At 47.6% G+C, this 17946-nt stretch overlaps 2 protein-coding genes across 14 annotated transcripts; one reads left to right on the top strand and one right to left on the bottom strand.

Annotated features, from left to right (window-relative positions):
• Window positions 1-564: 564 nt before the first annotated feature.
• Window positions 565-16345, bottom strand: HNRNPH1 (heterogeneous nuclear ribonucleoprotein H1). 12 transcript variants are annotated; one of them, XM_054516408.1, is made up of 16 exons: window positions 16261-16345; window positions 15584-15695; window positions 9674-9733; window positions 8783-8920; window positions 7765-7920; window positions 7421-7564; window positions 5775-5913; window positions 4597-4775; window positions 4291-4362; window positions 4079-4212; window positions 3776-3911; window positions 3523-3606; window positions 3362-3412; window positions 2947-3030; window positions 2248-2340; window positions 565-1676 (listed from the first exon to the last, which is right to left on the bottom strand). In XM_054516408.1, the coding sequence occupies exons 2-16, from the start codon at window positions 15630-15632 to the stop codon at window positions 1552-1554; spliced, it is 1644 nt and encodes a 547-aa protein (XP_054372383.1). In that variant the 5' UTR covers window positions 15633-15695; window positions 16261-16345; the 3' UTR covers window positions 565-1551. The 12 variants fall into 12 exon arrangements, with proteins under 12 accessions (XP_054372383.1, XP_036247899.1, XP_054372384.1 ...); XM_036392006.2 differs by lacking the exon at window positions 16261-16345 and having other exon boundaries at window positions 15584-15844; XM_054516409.1 differs by lacking the exon at window positions 16261-16345 and having other exon boundaries at window positions 4079-4191; window positions 15584-15843.
• Window positions 10309-15008, top strand: LOC118692284 (deoxycytidine kinase 2). 2 transcript variants are annotated; one of them, XM_036392008.1, is made up of 7 exons: window positions 10309-10607; window positions 11209-11324; window positions 11744-11937; window positions 12138-12285; window positions 12515-12630; window positions 13981-14080; window positions 14722-15008. In XM_036392008.1, the coding sequence occupies exons 1-7, from the start codon at window positions 10508-10510 to the stop codon at window positions 14758-14760; spliced, it is 813 nt and encodes a 270-aa protein (XP_036247901.1). In that variant the 5' UTR covers window positions 10309-10507; the 3' UTR covers window positions 14761-15008. The 2 variants fall into 2 exon arrangements, with proteins under 2 accessions (XP_036247901.1, XP_036247900.1); XM_036392007.2 differs by lacking the exon at window positions 14722-15008 and having other exon boundaries at window positions 13981-14330.
• Window positions 16346-17946: the final 1601 nt, after the last annotated feature.

Here is a 17946-nt window from a genome sequence, read left to right on the forward strand (position 1 = left end):
GCCAGGCCTGGGCTTGGCTGTACCAGGGATCACAAAGCAGTTTGTGTTCCTGTGCCAGGGCTGTCACCACACCAGCAGCATGGTGAAGGCAGCCCTGTCCCCAAGCAGCACCCACCACTACCCGTGTGTGCCCCAGGTTCCAGAGCAGCTCTTTAACCAAGTGAGCTTCCAGAGGCTCCATGTGGAACAGTGCAAACCCAGGGGTGATCCCCACTCTGGCCCAGCTCTGACAGAGGCACAGCAGGGCTACGTGACCACTGAGCTGGGCTCAGTCAGCAATCCCCTCAGGAAGCAGGTTGTTTTCATGGCAGACAGCCATGGCTGAAATACCCAGGGCTCAGAATTCCACCCTTACAGCTCCTCTGCTACAGAACAGGAAGACACTTTCATCACTGTAGAAAGGACCTCAGGTTCTTACGCCTTCAGGACAGTTCTTTACCACAGGCAACCAAAATACTATGGCCACTGACTGCATGGAAGCAAATTCTGTATTATTTCAGGGAAAGTTGCAGGGCTCAAAAAACTGTAACAATGTTGCTTACAAAATCACATCTTTAAGCAGGATGTTTGACAAGTTACATTTATTGAAATATGGTTGCAGTAAGCTGCCCAGTCCATGGATGCCTACAGGAAAGTACAGAATCAATTCTCATCCCCCAGCAGTTTCAGGGCCCAGGGCCCCCTGCTCAGGGCACAGCCATGCAGCAGTGCTTTGAACCAACACCCACTGGGCACCCCCAGCAGCAGGGGGGTTGCCTTTGCTCCCCCCCACTTGTCACTGTTACACTCTATGGGTCATTGAGTCACTGTGTGGCAGCTGCAGGGCAAGGGTACAACAGTCAGAGGACATGGATGCAAGTGTGGTTACAAGAAGCTGGAGGTCAAGAAGGAGTGAGTTCCAGTTTTTAAAAGGAAGATTTATTTAACAAGTTTCACTTAGCGCAATACACCTAAAAAGGAAATCACAATACAATGAAAGATTAAATCAAGGCCTCAGAATTTTATACGAACACCAAGACCAAAATCCTAAAGTAGCCGTATTGCGTCTCAACATGTTTCCCCCATTAACTTAAAAAAAAAAAGCTTTAACATGCCTTACAGGATATTAAAAGAAATAAACTAGAACTAACATGCCAAATGTTCACTTTGATTTTCAGACACAGCTCCTATATTGGTTCTTTACAAAAAAGCATGTCTCTTTCAACATGTATTCAAAACAGTGTTGGATGTAATATGGTATAAGAGCAACATTTAACATAATTCAAACAGCTTTAACCTAAATACGCTTACTGCTTAAATACACTCCTACAACAAAACTAACTTGAGAAACGCTCCAAATTGTTTAACAGTTATAGTCTTTACTTGGTTATTACATCCTAGATGAATGTTCATTTCTGTATGTTCAAAAATACTGAACCTGAAAGGTTTTAAAACAATCCTGAATTCACTTACAGTAAAGCATAAATCACAAGCTCGTATTGCAAAACTGTTAAACTTAGTTTTTTGTTTTTTTGTTTTTTAAAAAAGATGTGACCAAAAGTCAGCGATTGGTTACATTCCCCAGCCACCACTCATGTTGGACATGTTGGACATGCCGCCCATGCCGTTCACTCCCATGGATGCGCGGTTCCCACTGCTGTAGTAGCTGCTGTTCATGGCGCCCTGGCTCCCGGGGTCTGAGGGGGAAACCGACAGCAGGTTCACAGCTGCCTCAGGCCGACTCGAAGCATCCTTGCCCCAACGCCTGTCCTTGCTGGGCCACCTCGTAAATACCGTCTACCGTGCCCAACGCTGCAAAGTGTCAGTTTACAGCTCCGTACCCAAAGCCAGTTACCGGATGTTCAACGACAGCACGAGCTCTGCATCACCCCCTTCCCAAGCCAGAGCTTTACCACTGCTCTGGGGGAATAGGGAGGACCCAGCCTCCCATGACCCCCTCCCCCATTTGTACTGTGTTTAAACAAAGCTGGTCTCCAGCTTTTGGGTTAAGAAAAGTGATCAGAGCAATGCAAGTCTGAGACTGGCATTTCCTGCCCCTTCCAGAATAGTTTTCCACATTCCCCCCCCTCAGCTCCCCATTGCAGCTTTGAATCGATCCCCCCCATTCCCCAAAATTCACAGTAGCCACACCTTTAACTTTCAGAGCCTGTGCTGCCCAGGTTATACCACAACCCTTTAACACCAGTGAAGGGCATGTTAAGCCAGCTGCACCTGGCCCAATGGAAACCAGCAAAGAAATGCTCTTACCATAGCCACTCATGCTGCTTTGACCTCCATATCCTCCTCCATAGCCCCCACTCAGCTGCTGGTTGCCTGGAGCACCATAACTGGATTGGCTCCCTTTAAGTTAAGGGCAAAAACATTAAGAACTTGCCGGTCAAGATCTGCTCATCATCAACAAACCCAGCCCTCACCCAACCAACAGCCCCTGCACTCTGGCACTACCTTGCTCACACCAAGGGAAGTTTAACATGCTCAAGGAAAGTGATGGGGTTTCTAAAGACATCCCTGCAATCAAGCAGCAACAAGAACTTTAGAAGTTACTTTTACAATTTCTGTGGACTATACTAAACAGGATCAATCTGCACTCTAACAAACCCCAAAAAACTTAAGCATGGCTTTAAGGGACCTCACACTGAGTGCTGCCCTTCCAGAAGCACAGAAGCTCATTAACTGGAGTCACTCATGTGTACACGGTCCTGACACTTATTCCTGCCCCAGACTGATTGTGCATCACATCAGAGCAGTGCTGTGGCTCAGACACAGATACCTCTGTTTAAACAAACAACTGCTCTTCGCCTCATCACTTGCCTAACACTCCTTTCTGCAGTTTAACTATCAGCATTACAACTATAAACATTTTGTAAACAAATACTATAAAAGCAACAGTGCATCCACACCCCCCCCTCCCACAAGAGAAAGGAGCCCCCCAGAAACCAACCCCACCTTCATCTGCGTAACCAGCCCAGCTGGGTGTCAGGAGGGTATCTGTCTTAGAGGCATAACAGCAACAGGAATTTAAGACTTGTGCTGCAAACACACATTTTAGATTTTTTAACAATTTTCGGGTTTGCCAGTGCAATTCAGACAATTTTTCCCAATTCCAAGTATCTCTCTCTCACCACCAAGACTCAGCTTGAATGGCAGGTCACATGCCACAGATACATCCTCCATCACCGAACCATGTTCTGGTATGCCCCAATCGGGAAGGGGAAGGAGAATAAAAAGGACAGGTATCTCCCTGATTTTGCACTACCACACTCCCAAAGAAGCCACTCATCCCACCAGGCACACCACACTCAGCACCACAAGTTTATTCAACCCATTAAAGCTCAAATGTATTCCCAAAAGGATTATATACCTGGCAATGTGCTAGTGTTCCAATCTTGGACTACCCCTTCCGACTCCTTGACTGTGTGATTAAGACAGAATGTTGAATTTCAGTTTTGATGCCAGGCACACAATAAAGCAGGAGCTGTACAAAACGAGCCAGCTTCCAAGTGCAGTGAGACAGTTACATACCCATTGCTCCCATCATCTGACTGCCATAGGCACCACCAGTTCCTCCTGCTGTAGAATTCAGGAACAGCTCTACGTATCTGTGTTCTGCAAGAAGAAAGTTTTCCCATGAGAGCATATCACACCAAACCCATGCAGCTTGTCTCACTGCAAGTGAAGCTGCAGTGAAATCTTTGGCATTCCAGTTGCGGCAGATGCACTACACTGCAGTGCTGGCAACTCCCCAAAGCCACCTCTCCCGAGCAGTCGAACTTACGCATGTTTGCTTTGTCTTTGGACATAGCAGCCACTGCATCCTCGTGAGTAGCAAATTCAACGTCTGCCTCTCCGGTTACTCTGCCATCTGGTCCGATTTCAATGTGTACTCTTACAGGGTTCAGAGGTGAGAAGAACTACACACAGAACAGTCACACAGATTAAAACGCACCAATGCAACAGTTTGGGTTTACAGCAAGCCATTTTCTCCAGAGGAACACTGCAGCTGCAGGGCAGCTGGTATGTCCCCACAAGGACCCTGGGACCCAAAGCCATGCACTGGGGAGCAGCGTGTGACACTCACGTTGTAGATGTCGTTCTCCGTGGCTCTGTAGGGCAGACCTCGCATGTGGACGCAGTGGCCGGTCGTGCTCTGGAAGGTGGACGATCCGTCGCCGTACCTGTGGTCCGACATCCCTGCGGAGAAAAGAGTCCATTCTAGGTCTTTCAGATGTATTTTAGTTTCTTTTGGGACATGTCGTAAGTTCAGTTACTGTTCCTATTAGAGATCCTTACCTCTTCCAAATCTATCAGAACCAAACCCATAGCCATCATTATACCCATTGTAGTCATCATAACCTCCATAACCTAGAAACAGATTGGACATGTTCATTTCAACTACACAAAGTTTCAAATAAACTTTCATTTCGACTACAGAAAGATCCAAATACACAGTACACACTGCAAACAACGACTACTACAACATTTCATTTCTTCTACAAGAATTAATGCCAAGGACACATACACAGCTGGGGAGACACTACCAGGTCCAAGAGTTGCTGCTTTTCAAAGGAGCAGCTCCCTGGGCCCCCGGGCACTTACCTCCTCCGTAGGCTCCACGCCTCATTCTCTCCAAGCTACTTCCTCTACCCAGACTGTTGTATCCGCGCGTCAGGCCGGGCCTGTCGTACGGACCAGGTCTCTGCATGGCCAGCAGCTTGCGGGGAGGGTCGTAGTGAGTGCGCACCTCTGCTCGGCTACTCTTGAAGATCTCAATGTACCTACGAGCGTTTGCACAGGGACAAGTCAGTCTTTGATTCCTTCCACAAACACCTCACAACTTCACATTACAACAAGCCATTTAGTCATAGCCTTGACACTGGCAGTTAATTTTAAGCCAGGTTTCTTTACGTTATGTAGGCAATGACTTTCTATTATTAGCACTACATTACATTTAAATCAGTGTATTTTCAAGAAATTAAAATTACTGAAGGGTTTATGTGCTCCTCATACTTTGCAGTATCCCAGCCTTAAGGGTGGGGGAGCAATATTGATTCCCCGCCCACCTCCCCCCAATTTAAAATGTTAGTCAAACAATGTAGGAGGGACCAGTGTCCACTCAACTCAGCATTGTTGCTCAAGGCAACAGAAACAGAGGGTTAAAAACCCGATCTCCACCGAGAGTTTAACCCATCAGGATGCCACAAAAAGCTCTGCATGTACTACTGAACCCAGCCTATGCTTCAGTGATTCAGCGTAGGCAAAAGGTGCATGCTTCAATGATAAATAGTCACAAGTAAAATTGAATAAAAACCCTTTGTGACAATTTCTTGAAAGCTATGCTTATTACATTGAAGATTAATACAAGTAAGTAAATTTGTTACATTTCAACTTATAAAACAAGTTTAGAAAGTATCACATTTTCTTATGGTAGTAAGAATACTGTGCATGTCTTTAGAGCTAAAGGTAGAATTGGTGCTATTTGAGAAGTTAAAGCCATAGTCTCTCAACTTTGTCATTTCCAAGCTATAGTTTTGAATGCCTGTTATTACTCAATTTTCCAAAGCACATTTTAGTTTAGGCCAATTTTATCTTGTATTTTTGGGTAGATCTAAACAGTCTGTGCCACACACTGTAGCAATCAATACCTTTACTCATCACCAAGTTAGAGACCACAATTACAATTTTGATTTGGGTGTTAACACTTTCAGAAGAGAGAATATGGATTTAATTGTTTACCATAAGAAAAGTGACAGAGCCAACCAACCATCCATCCCCACCTGTGCCCTATTCTTTCCTTGTGTTTCTTTAGAGCCTTTTCAGCTATTTCCTGTGAAGCAAACTGCACGAAGGCCTCCCCCGTACTCCTCCCCTGGAAGTCCACCGGCAATGTTATCCCATTTGGCACGATTTCCAACCCTTCAACCCAAGGACAAATAACCCCAGTAGGGGGGCAATATTAACATCACAAGCCCAGTCATGAGTTTTTTCTTATAGCTTTAAAAACACCAGAATTTAAACACTTTTAAGAGAATGGTATGTTGATTCTAGAACACCAGAATAAAAAAGGCACTTCAACAAAGAGCTCCACGATCACATACCATTCAGTTCAGGTTCTTAACCCACCCTGCAGAGCTCAGAAATGCTCTGAGGGTCAGGGACAGCCCCTCAGAGAAGGCATCTAATGCAGGGTGAGTTAAGAACTTCACACATCATTACAAACCTCGGCAATTCTGTGAAAGTATTTAAGATGAACTTTTTAAGAGAACTTAAATTTAAACACAGCAAGTTAAACAGCTTTATACAGAACAAGTAATTGTACTAGAAGTCATCTAAATAATTAGTCTTATTCAAATATAAAGTTTCAGCAATTTTTAATCTTTAAGAGTGCTTAATTAAGAAAAAAATCATGAAGTAATTTTTAAGTATTAGTTCCTGAACAGAAGAGACACATTTTGTATATTAAGCACATAAACAACTTATAAAGCTTGAATTACTTCACCATGTAAGAAAAGAACAGTTTAAAATGCACATGCTTAGAAATTGCTCTTGTTCATATCACCAATTCAGAAAACAAAAAAAAGACAAAAAGAAAAACAAAAAACAAGTTCTGAGATTGTAAAACTGGAAATGTTTCTACTGTATTTTAAAGCAAAACAACAAGCTTTATCATATCTTGTAATAGCAAAACATTTAGAAATCTAGTATTTTGAAAATAATAACAAATGAAATCCTAAACAATCAACAGATTCCATTCTTAGACATTTTAATAGTCTAATTCCAGTTTGTAAACATAAAACAGCTGCAAAAAAAGTAAAAATTAGTCAAAACAAGGCATTATCTCTTCATCCATAAAAACTTTGAGCTAGGCAACATCAAGGGTCTGGTGGGTTTTCTATCCCCATAGGAGGAGAAAGGGGCAAATCTGTAGATCTGTATTTGGGTAGAGTTCAGCAGGTTTTCTCTGCATTTCATTCAATACTAATTTTATGTTGGGAAGAGGTCAAGGGCCCTTTACTGAGAACCTGCTCCTGACACAGAGCCCAGTGGTGTTCTACATCCTTCACTGACCAGGGCCAATCATCCAAGGCCAGGGGTGGAAGGAGCCTCCCACATGAACTGTTCAGCTTTATTTGGAAAGCAAGACATTTTTCTATAATCCTTTATTGGAACAGCATGTCCCACCAAGTATAAATTCAAGCACCTTTTTGGCATTCCCTAAATTATTTAATTTATCAAGTATTTTAGGAAGTGATCCGAAGGATTCTTCATGCCCAGAAAACTAGTGAAAAATTGCTTTATTTACTTTTAATACCCATCATAATACTGTTGGATGTACTACTGGGCAATCCATGCCTGTTTAGTTTGTTGGGGTACTTTTAGCATAAACCAATAGTGCTATAGCTACTACTTTTATCCCACATACCTGAAAAAAACTGTACAATTTCTTCTTTACTACAGCCAAATGGGAGTCCTCTAAGACGTACAAAACCATCATTAGCTGTATCAGGGCTGTTGGGACCAGTATGCTTCAGAACCCAATCCATTTCAACGTTGTTTGACTTGAAAACTGTAAAAGGCACTTAGAATTAATGCATTCTGGAGTAAGGAAGAGTTTTTAAAGTCATTTGCCTTGAAACTAGTCAACTTATGATATGCAAGTCCATTTGTCCTTTCACATGCATTTTAAAGAGACAAAAAATGCAATTAACCAAAAACCCATCAAGCACAAACACAGTGTAGTCAGTTACTAGACCAACTGAGTCAAACCTTCAACGTATCTGTGTCCCATTGTTTCTCTGTCCTTTTTCAGGGCCAATTTCACATCCTCCTCTGACTCAAGTTCAGCAAATGCTTCTCCACTTGGTCTGCCCTCCCTGGTGTAGATGAAACGGATACCCAAAGCCCCGTTCAGAATTTTGCAATCTGAAAATTAAACAGAAAGGCCAGCATTATATTAATTATTAGAGGAACAGTGTTACTTTGGAAGTTTCAGAGAGCCTAAAACCAAAAATGTATCGAGTATCATTTGTATCATAACAAAACCAGCAGCATTTCTGTCGCAATGCAACTTTAAAATGACCAATTACTAAGACACTAACTAAAGCTCCCATTCTAGTCAAACCTGCAGATAAAGGATAATTGCAAATTTCCAAAGCTATTTCCAAAGCTTTTCTGCCTCAAGTTGAACACACTATCTGCTTTTGATCTTAACTCTCTTAATTAGCGTGAAATAAGGAATAGTAACAATAAGTCTAAGTGTAATAAACTGAATCAGAACAAAGTCAAAGACATCAAATCCCTGAAGCAGTTTTAAAAGGTCCAGTCGCTGCAGAAAACATGTATTTATCACCACTATTTGTTACTGCAGAATGCTAATAATCTGGGGAAGGATACACACACTGAACACTCATATTGTCCCAACAGACTCGCGTCTAATACAAGAACTAAACTGATTTAGCTTTATAACTCTTGCTGCAGATTGAAATTTCTTTAAAACTGAACGTTCTCTCTCCTGGTTATTCAAGCAGCATAGGTAGTGGTGGCTATCCCAGCAACTCAGACTAAGCCCCTTTGTATTGAGTTTCTGCTAGCATGAACATGGCTTTGCACCCCAGGTTCTGGCTGAAGCACTTGTTGCACTACAAACTGCACTGGCTACTGAATGCCTCCTGCAACTGCTCACTACAGCACTCCCACTGCCACAGTGTCCCTGGGACGGACCCAGAATTGACAGCAGAGCCCGACCCCTCTCCCAAACCTCTTATTCCCCCACAGCCCCACTTACCGGAGAAGAACCTCTGCACCTCCTCGGTGGAGCAAGACCAAGGCAGCCCCCGGACTTTCACCACGTATCCCTCGCTGCTCTCTGTGTTAAGCATCACATTGGGGGTGAGGCTCTGCTCTGTCTCTGCTTCTGTGGTTGCTGGAAAGACGAGAACGGGCCCTTTGAGATGCTGCTCAGCACGGCCGCCACCCGCACCCCCTCAGAGCGCCCGGCGGCCCCCCTGGCCTGTGTCCCGGCCCTCCCTGATCCTCCTCTGCCTCGCCGCTGCCGCCTCACACACACGGCGCCGCTCCCGCCCCCGGCCCGCGCCCTGCCCCTTCCCCGCACGCACACATGGTGGGGCTCCGCGCTGGTTCTAGGGCTCCGAGCCTGATCCACTGTCCGGAGAGCGCCTAGTCCCGGTCAGGCGGCAGCGAGCGGGCGAGCCTGTAGCGAGAGCGCGCTAGGAAATGGCGGCGGGTGCTCCCGTTTCCGCTGGGCCGGGCCTTCCTCCGCACAAAGAGCGCGGTCCCACACGCCGCCCTGGCGGGCCGGGGGCCCCCGGCGATGGCGCAGCGCCCGCAGCCGGCTCGCAGGGAGGGCCGTGTGACGAGAAGGCACCGAGCACCGCGAGCCTCCGCCGAGTACGGGACCGGCCGTAGCGTGGCCGAGGTGGGTGCGGGGCGCATGTGCCCCGGTAGGGCCCGGCCCCACCCCCGGGACCCGCGCGCCGCCTGTGCGCACGCGCCGCCCGCCCGCCGCGCCGAACAAAGCCCCGGCCCCGCGCGCCGCTCGCCGCACTGCGCGTGCCCCGCGCGCTGCCGCCCCCGCCCCGGCCCGCCGCGGCTCCCGCGTGGCGCGGACAGCGGAGCGCTCTGGCTGCGCACACCGGGTGCGCGAACTAGCACTTACCAGCTTCAAAGGCTGACGCTACCCCACGTGAAACAATCTGCTCGCTTCGGTCACTGAAGCCTGGTGTGTTTGGAGGAGATGGGGAAAGAAGAGACAATGGGTCACAATTATCATAAAAGAACGGAAAAGTTAATTCCCTCCCATTTCCTCCAAACACACCAGACCTAGCTAGATTTCACCTTGTATTACCGAGGAGGAAGGAGGAAATTGGAATAACTCATCTAAGAATCCTCCATCCCCTTTCCCCTTGGATAACCAGCTCATGTTTCAACTTGTCTGCACAGTTGATAGAGGACCCATGCCTAGAGTTAAGCAGGCTCCTGGAGCCCCGACATTGGTATTTGGAGCCCAGAAGCTGCTGAGTAGCCTGCGGATGAACGCCATTCATCCACGAAGTGCTTCTTCTCCAGTCAGTACCAAAACAGACTGTGAGCCTGCATTGCCTCATCTCTTATTACATGTTCCGGAGTACTAACAACCACCCCACCCCCATAGCTGGAGGCTTTTAGATTTTTTTTAAGTGAATGCTCAAGTTTACGTAAGTAAATCAAACATGGCGAACTCGTTTACAGAAATGCAAATTAGATCAGTAAGTGGAACCGTGCTACAGTCACTTCCTGCACAAAGCTCTCTTCTCCATTTCACTCGCCGAACGCCCATTTTGTAACAGCGCGGCGGCGGGAGCTGGGCAGGAGCGGCGGGGGAGGGGGCAGCGCCTCCGCCTCTTCCCGGGGAGGACTGGCGGGAAGCGGCCATCCCGCCCACCCGCCTGGCGGGACGCTTAAAGTGCGCTGGAGCAGCCGGGAACCCCTTGAGTTCCCGCTCGGCACCGCCATGTCTACCCCCGCCAAGCGGCACTGCCAGAGCCCCGCCGGCTCCCTCGAATCCAGCTTCCAGAAGCGCCTCAGGAAGATTTCCATCGAGGGGAACATCGGTGAGCTCGGCGGAGAGGGTGCGGGAGGCGGCTCAGGGTGGTAGGGGAGTCTGGGGGAAGGTGGGGGTGTCAGGCCGGGAGCACCCCAAGGGGCTGGGATGCCGGGGGAGACAGAGCGAGAGGGGCGGCAGCGTTGCTTGTCCCCCCGGCTCTGCGGGGGGAGTCGCACCGGGACGTGAACCCGGAGGGAGGCTGGGGCGGGTGGGGAGCTCCCCGAGCAGGGTGCCCGTCAGTGACACAGGGGCGCAGGGCGGGCTTGGGAGCACAAACCCCCGGTGTCCCCCCCCCCGGAGCAGCAGCGCTCGTTCGCTCCCGCCCGCGCCAAGTCCCGGCGCCTGCGCGGCCGCTCCCTCGCTCTCCCGGCTAAGCTCCGCCCGCCACGGCAGCTCTAAAATGTCGGCTGCTCCTCGGCCGCCCTTATCACCCGCCCGGCCGGGCGCGGCCCCTCTGGCGAGAGAGATTAGCGCAGTTTGCTCCACGGCGCAGCCGGCCGGCCCCGCGCCCCAACAGACGCTAACAACCCCCGAACTGCCCCCTGTCCGTCAGCAGCACCGGAGCTAGCAACCCCCAGCCCTTTGTGAACTGCTCTCATCTTCCGCAGCTGCGGGGAAGTCAACGTTTGTCAGGCTTCTGGAGAAACACAGCGATGAGTGGGAGATCATCCCCGAGCCCATCGCTAAGTGGTGCAACATCCAGACAGCCGAGGATGAGTACAAGGTAGGTGCGCTGGATTTGGGCCGGAAGAAACTGCAAGGAGCTCCACAGACAGGGAGTTATGCCAAAATCCAGCTATACTTAGTCTGCAGCAGCCAGAGTCATCCCCACTATCATACCACAGTTGGTCAGGCACTCAAATTGTAAAGGCGAGATCCTACTCAATGTATATTCCAAATCACATCCCCTACTCCACGGGAATCACACTAAAATCTGGAACTCAAACAAACTGCTCGAAGAAGCTGTCATCAAAAAAAAAAAAAAAAAAAAACCACCATCACCTGAGGAAGAAGAGTCTCTCAGGTCCTATGCCGAAGCATTTTCTTAGCAACAAAAAGAAAGCCATGAATTCTTAAACATATCAGAATTCTGGATTGAGAAAAGCAGTATGTTCATATTCACTTTTTTCTCTTGCCTTTTAGGAACTTTCAACATCTCAGAAGAGCGGAGGAAACTTACTTCAAATGCTCTATGACAAACCCACAAGATGGGCTTACACATTTCAGACTTATGCCTGCTTGAGCCGAGTAAAAGCACAATTAAAACCTCTCTCAGCCAAGCTGTACGAAGCAGAACATCCAGTGCAATTTTTTGAAAGATCTGTGTACAGTGACAGGTAATTACAGCATGGCAAGAACTCACTAACAATTTCCAGGTCTTTTACAGACATGGAGCTGAGGAAACACTTGATATTTAAACTAATACCTGCAAGGGAGCAGGCTTGATTAAGTCATTTTTTTTCAATACCATCATTCTGTTCTGATGATTAGTGTTTTGGTGTCATTCCTGGCATGAGACTGATGTCTTTCATTGCAGATACGTGTTTGCTTCTAACCTGTTCGAGTCTGGAAGTATTAATGAAACAGAGTGGTCTATTTATCAGGACTGGCACACATGGCTTTTGAATCAGTTTCAATCAGATATAGAACTGGACGGCATGATCTATCTCAGAACCACACCTCAGGTATGCTACTAAAAATGGAGGTTTCTCAGTTCCAGTTTCATTTTCCAGAGGCTTAAGAGGGTACAAAAAAGTTATCCTAGATTTAACTCGTTTATGTTCAGCCAACCATTTAAAAGTAATGTTCACTAATGTCTAGCATTAGTCCTTCCAAATTAAGGGCCACTTGATTCATTTAGCTGATTTAACCTACAACACATGATTAATGACCAGGTTTATATTTTTTTCCCAGAAATGCATGGAAAGGCTACAGATGAGGGGAAGAAAAGAGGAGCAAGGAATTGAGCTTGAGTATTTGGAAAACCTCCACTATAAACATGAAACCTGGCTTCATGAAAGGACTATGAGGTAGGAACCCACTTTTTGTAGCAAGTTTTAACTTGCAGGCAAGTCTTTTTCCTACCTTAAAGCTTTAGTTTTATCGAGTTTACTGCAAGTCTAGTTTCACTCAGGCAGTTGGATACACTCAAATTTATACCCACTTCAGGGTTCAAGGGATGGAACTCCATCTAATTTGAAACCTTTCTTAAACATTAGCTTCAACTAGAAAGCTTTACAGTTGTAATTCAGGCAAGGATATGGATTTTGCTAACTCGAAGGACTCAGGAATAAGACACTTAAAATGGTGGTCAGGGGCCAATCACATACATTTCTCACCATGCAGTTTCTATTTCAATGTAAGGGGCAAACAAGGCCCCAAATACCTTTAAACTAGCAGGACTGCATTTCAACAAAGTTTAAATATTAATCCTAACTTAAATTTAAACAATAATCAGAAAGGCTTTTGGCAGACCTGTTACACACAAGAAACCTAATCAGCAGCTGAGTGATCTCGGTACACCTTCCCTTAAGCTCCTTATTGACTCTTACTGGCTTTCCCATCTAAAGAATCTCTGAACATGAAAACAGACTCTAGATTTTTCCCTAGAGGAGTCCAAAATATTCTACTGAAGGGGAAGCATGACAATTCCAGGAAAAGTACATTATCAGTTTGATCTGCTTGCTGAAGTTTCACATAGGATGACCCAAATGCTTAGGAGAGAGAAGGCAGTGCACAGTGTGCAATTTTGGGAATGTTTACGTTGTGTACTCATTCCAAACTCAGTAAGGAAGCACTTTCTGTGTCTGGAATAGGAACTGAAGTGTGGAAGCACAAGTTAGAATGTTGTTCAGCACATGTACTGCGTTTTAGAAATGCCTTCCACACTCAGACTAACTACTGCTCCCATCTCTTCCTAAACTGAAGCCAAAATGGTTTTGCTTATGTCTAAGACCTTATAAATACTGGTCTTATAACCTGTTAAAGAGGTCATCCTTATGAAAGGAAGCTTTAAAATTGCATCTTGTTAAGTGGATTAAGTGGGGGAGACACAGGGCAAGGGAGATTTTGAAAAAAAATACTCCATCTTACAATTACAAAATCAGTTCCTGGTCACTGATTCCATTACAAGAATGAGAGAAAGGAAATTAAGGTTAAAAAACAATTTCCCACCCCCCCTACTTGTACATTACTATATAGATAGATACTAAGAGTGAAATATATTAAGAGCAATTAAGGACAAACTTGGCATGGGCTTTATATTTAAGTTATGAGCATCAGCTTTAACATTTCAGATGCATGTGGTAATCAAGAGCAGGGGTCTTGAATGCACAGTATTTTGTGTATTTTTACTCAAACTATGTTCTGCCATTTAACAGAGTTGATTTTGAGAACATAAAGGAGATTCCTATTCTAGTTTTGGATGTTAATGAAGATTTTAAGAATGATAAAATTAAACAAGAGTACCTGATTGATAAAGTAAGTATGAAGTACTGGGGGGTTTGTATCTGCTCTTCTGCAGTTAATATGCACGCAGTGATATTAAACAGTGGGGAGGGAGAGTAAACAACCATCTGAGGAGACAAGGTGGGAATAAAGAGCCAAAATGGTGTTTACCAATTCCTACGAAAGGCAAGACTTGGGAAATGCCAAAAGAAATTCTGGTGGAGTTGTTTGGCTAGTTCACGGGGAAAAAATCTCCACCTAATACTTAAAAGCATGAGGAAGTGTTCTCCTAGGAAACCCTATAAACCATTTCCTTCATCTTGTTCTGGGTCATCAGTTTGAGATTACTGAAGAATGACTCCTTTAAGACAAGACTTATTCCCTCAATTTAATAGCTCTAAATAAACTGGGAAGGGGAGCCCAATGATGAACTGTGGAGGTATTTGTCATTACATCCTCATGGAAACCAGCAATTAATAGCTTAATCTTAAGCAGACACTCAGAAATGCCATCTACCTTGCCCCTCTGAAAGGCTACACGCATTTCAGTTCATGAATTAAATACAGGGGCAAAACATCACTGAAAAACATAGTAACAGACAATTTCTTCCCAAATAAAGGGAAAAGCCTGGTACTTTTAATGTCTCAAATAATATATATGCTTTTTTTTTATAGGTCAAGTTATTTCTGACTTCTTTAGAAGATGAAAATTAATTCGGATAACAAGTCCACTCAACAGTCTGTGTGTTTAAAAATTTACTTAAAACAAATGCATGACCTGTATAGCTGATTTTAAAGCAAGCCTGAAATGTAATAACATGATTTGGGGTTTATTTTTATCTGCTCTGAGCAGTGTGTTTTGCTAGACCTTTTTGTATAGCTAAAAAGAACAAATACGGGGTGTTTTGATAGTGATTTTTTTCCTGTATATTCTCTGCTGTTTAATAAAGATTTTAAAGTCATATTGCCTCTGGAGTGTCTGTCCCCACGGGGGAGCTCAGCGAGAGGCCGACACCCAGTAAACAGATAGCAGGCGCTGAGCAGGGCTGTTTTGCAATAACTGGCACGGGTTCACCATTTTAAGACGAGACTGTTATGGCGTCCAGAAACCTTTACTTTCAACTTCTGCTTTACTGAGTGGCCGTTTCCACCGGATTTACGCTACTTAAGGCTGGACGTTAGACCTGTAATAAACTGTAATTTACGCTTATCTCGTTGGCGATCTCACGCCCGCCCCCCCCCCAGCACGGGGAGGGACCCGCGGGCGCGGCAGCGGCGGTGGAGGCGGGACAGCGACCCCGGAGAGCCCCCGCGGCCCCGCCCGGCACGACGCACGCGGCCGGGGGGGGTTGAGCGGCGCACGCGGCCGGGCCCGTCCCCGCCGCCCCCCTCCCTCCCTCCCTCCCCCAGCGCCATCGTGAGGCCTCCGCGGCACCGGGCCCGGGCTGGCGGCACCACGAGGGCCCGATCGCCCTTTCTCCCATCCCCCCCGTTCCCTCCAACCACCCCCTCCCCGCCCGCCGTCGCTGGGCCTTACCCAAGCCGGGGATCTCGCCCTCGGTCTCCTCGGTGTGACAAGGGTCCATCTTGGCCGCGCCTTCCCCGCAGGGGCCTCAAGAAGAACAAAGCTGGGCGGGGGCGCTCAGGCGCTGCGCGAACAGAAACAAAAGCTCAGCGGCGGCCGAAGGGGCGCTCGGAAAAGGTGGATCGGGGCTCCGCGGGGGGTTTCTCGGCACTCCCGCGGGGATGGGCCGCGATACAGCCGCCGGTATTCCCGGTACCGCCCGCTCACTCCGTCTGCGCAGCGCCCGTTCCGCGCCTATAAATGGCCGCCGGCCGCGCAGCGCCGCGCGCTGACGTCACGCGCCGCCCGCCCCCGCCAGCCAATGGCCGCGTGACAAATTGAACGCAGCCAGTCACGTCCGGCCCCCCGCGCGCGCGGTGGGGGGGGGAGAGGATAATGGAGGGGGGAGCGCGCGACCGCCCCGGGGGTCCCGCGAGCCCCTGTGCCCCCCGCGCCCGCCGGGAGACGCGGGTTCGAGTCCCCAGGGACCCACGTTCGAGTCTCTGCCGCCGGCCTCGGCTACGGTTCGAGTCCCGCCCCCGCCCGTTCCTCTCCCCGGTTTCAGAACATGGCGGCGGCCTTGTCCCTCCCCCCCCCACACCCGCCTCGGCGCCCCCACTCGTCCCCGTTCCCCCGGCACCCCCGCTCACGGCGAGCTGCAGCCGCGGGGCTCCGGCAGCGATCGGCGGCTCCGCGCACTGCAGCACCGCCCGCCGCCCGTGTCAGCAGGGCTCGGCTCCGCCTCCCGCCGCGGCGGGGGCCGGGCACGGCCGGGCCTGCGCGGGCCTGGCCGGGGAGGCCTTGAGGACTCTCCCGCATGTTCGAGGGCTGCCGTGTGGCAGCCCGGGCTGAGCAGCCTCGCTCAGGCACTGCTGGGGCTGTTCGGGTTTGGCGCAGGAGGTTCCTGGGCCGGAGCTGCCCCTGCTGTCCCCGAGTGGGCGCTAGGAATTCTCACGTGCCTTCTGTCCCCTCAGACCGCGCTCTCCCGACCAGACCCACCGTCTCCACAACAAATCGCGAGTGAAGCAGCTTCAGGTTAAAATAGCTGCAAGGGAGCGTTGCTGTGGGATTGAACAGATAAGAGGTGACCTTAGGACTGTGGAGGTGTGGCACCGACTCCAAGCTTTGTTTCTGGCCGAGTGTTAGTGTAAAGCAAATCCCTTTGCTAATCCCCGTTGAGGCCTTTGCGTTTCTAGCAGTGAGATAATGATAATTTTTGGCTTTTTATAGTGTGTATAATGTTCATACACTGAGGTACGTTTACTATGTGTCATTTTATTAGTCCTGGTTGGTATTTTTAGTCCTCATTTCTGCATTTGAAAAAGAACAGAAAATGGGTTTTCTGTTGTTTATGCATCGTGATCCACGTGATTAAATAGCTTTAAAGAGAGCTGTAATGGCTGTTCTCTTGCTATCTAATTTACAGTGAGAAATGAAGCCTGATTTGCCTAATATTTTCTTGATCTTATGTTTATTTAGTTAAACAGGATTCTGATGTAAGACCTATCTTTAGAGGTCTCTTAGGAAATTAAAATCATCCTGTGTTCACACTGACAAGAAGTTCTACATATTCTTCCAGTGTTAGAAGAAAGATCATATGACTTCTTTCTGTAAATATGTATCTGCTACTAATCTTAGGCAAAAAACTCAGCGTGCCTTTGACATAACCCACAGTGAGTTTGGTACAGCCATTTCCAGGGGAAGAACGTGACTGTGAGCAGCAGGGGCAAGCAAAGACATAAATAGTTATCAGAAGAGTTTTGATTAGCCAATCTATATGCTGGTTTGAAAGACAAAAATAATTAACAATTCAAATGGAATTACTGCTAACAGAGCAGGCCTTTTCCTCAGAGGCCCTGGCTGGCTAAGTGCTTTTGTACATGAGGGTGGTCTCATGGTGTGTGAGCACTAGCACAGAGGGAGACAGGAGATAAAAATCTTCCTGAAAACATTGGTAGTTTTTTCCTTCCATGATTTCTTCTAGGACTCAGGCATCATGTTTACCTGGCTTTTGTTTTATGCTGTGAGCCTGACACCTGCACTTTCCCCTTCAACAGACCCAGTTGAACCTCAGTATGTCTGTCACAGCTCACGCTGCAGCTCTGGGTACATGTTTTTTCCTGAAAGAGCTTTGTTCTACTTCAGAAGTTCACTGTTTCATTCCTGTGATGGGGAAAGACACACCTGCTGCCCAGACAGCAGGGGAGAGGAGCTGCTCTCATTTTCCCATTTGCATTCCCAGAAGGTTTTGCCCCATTCGAGTCAGCTGGGGCAGTGAGGGCTGTAATCCAAGCTGAGCTCAGCCTGTTGGGTGTTGTAGTGCATCAGGTAGGAAA

This window comes from Molothrus ater, chromosome 15 (assembly GCF_012460135.2).
Source record: "Molothrus ater isolate BHLD 08-10-18 breed brown headed cowbird chromosome 15, BPBGC_Mater_1.1, whole genome shotgun sequence".
In the NCBI taxonomy this organism is placed as follows: Eukaryota; Metazoa; Chordata; class Aves; order Passeriformes; family Icteridae; genus Molothrus; species Molothrus ater.

Coding starts and splice junctions, on each gene's coding strand:
- LOC118692284 (XM_036392007.2), top strand. CDS start 10,508: ATGTCTACCCCCGCCAAGCGGCACTGCCAGAGCCCCGCCGGCTCCCTC. Junction 11,938..12,137: donor AGATCTGTGTACAGTGACAG/GTAATTACAGCA, acceptor CTTTCATTGCAG/ATACGTGTTTGCTTCTAACC. Junction 12,286..12,514: donor ATCTCAGAACCACACCTCAG/GTATGCTACTAA, acceptor TTTTTTTCCCAG/AAATGCATGGAAAGGCTACA.
- HNRNPH1 (XM_054516408.1), bottom strand. CDS start 15,632: ATGGACCCTTGTCACACCGAGGAGACCGAGGGCGAGATCCCCGGCTTG. Junction 9,734..15,583: donor GGGCGAGATCCCCGGCTTGG/GTAAGGCCCAGC, acceptor CAAACACACCAG/GCTTCAGTGACCGAAGCGAG. Junction 7,921..8,782: donor GGTGCAGAGGTTCTTCTCCG/GTAAGTGGGGCT, acceptor TTTAATTTTCAG/ATTGCAAAATTCTGAACGGG.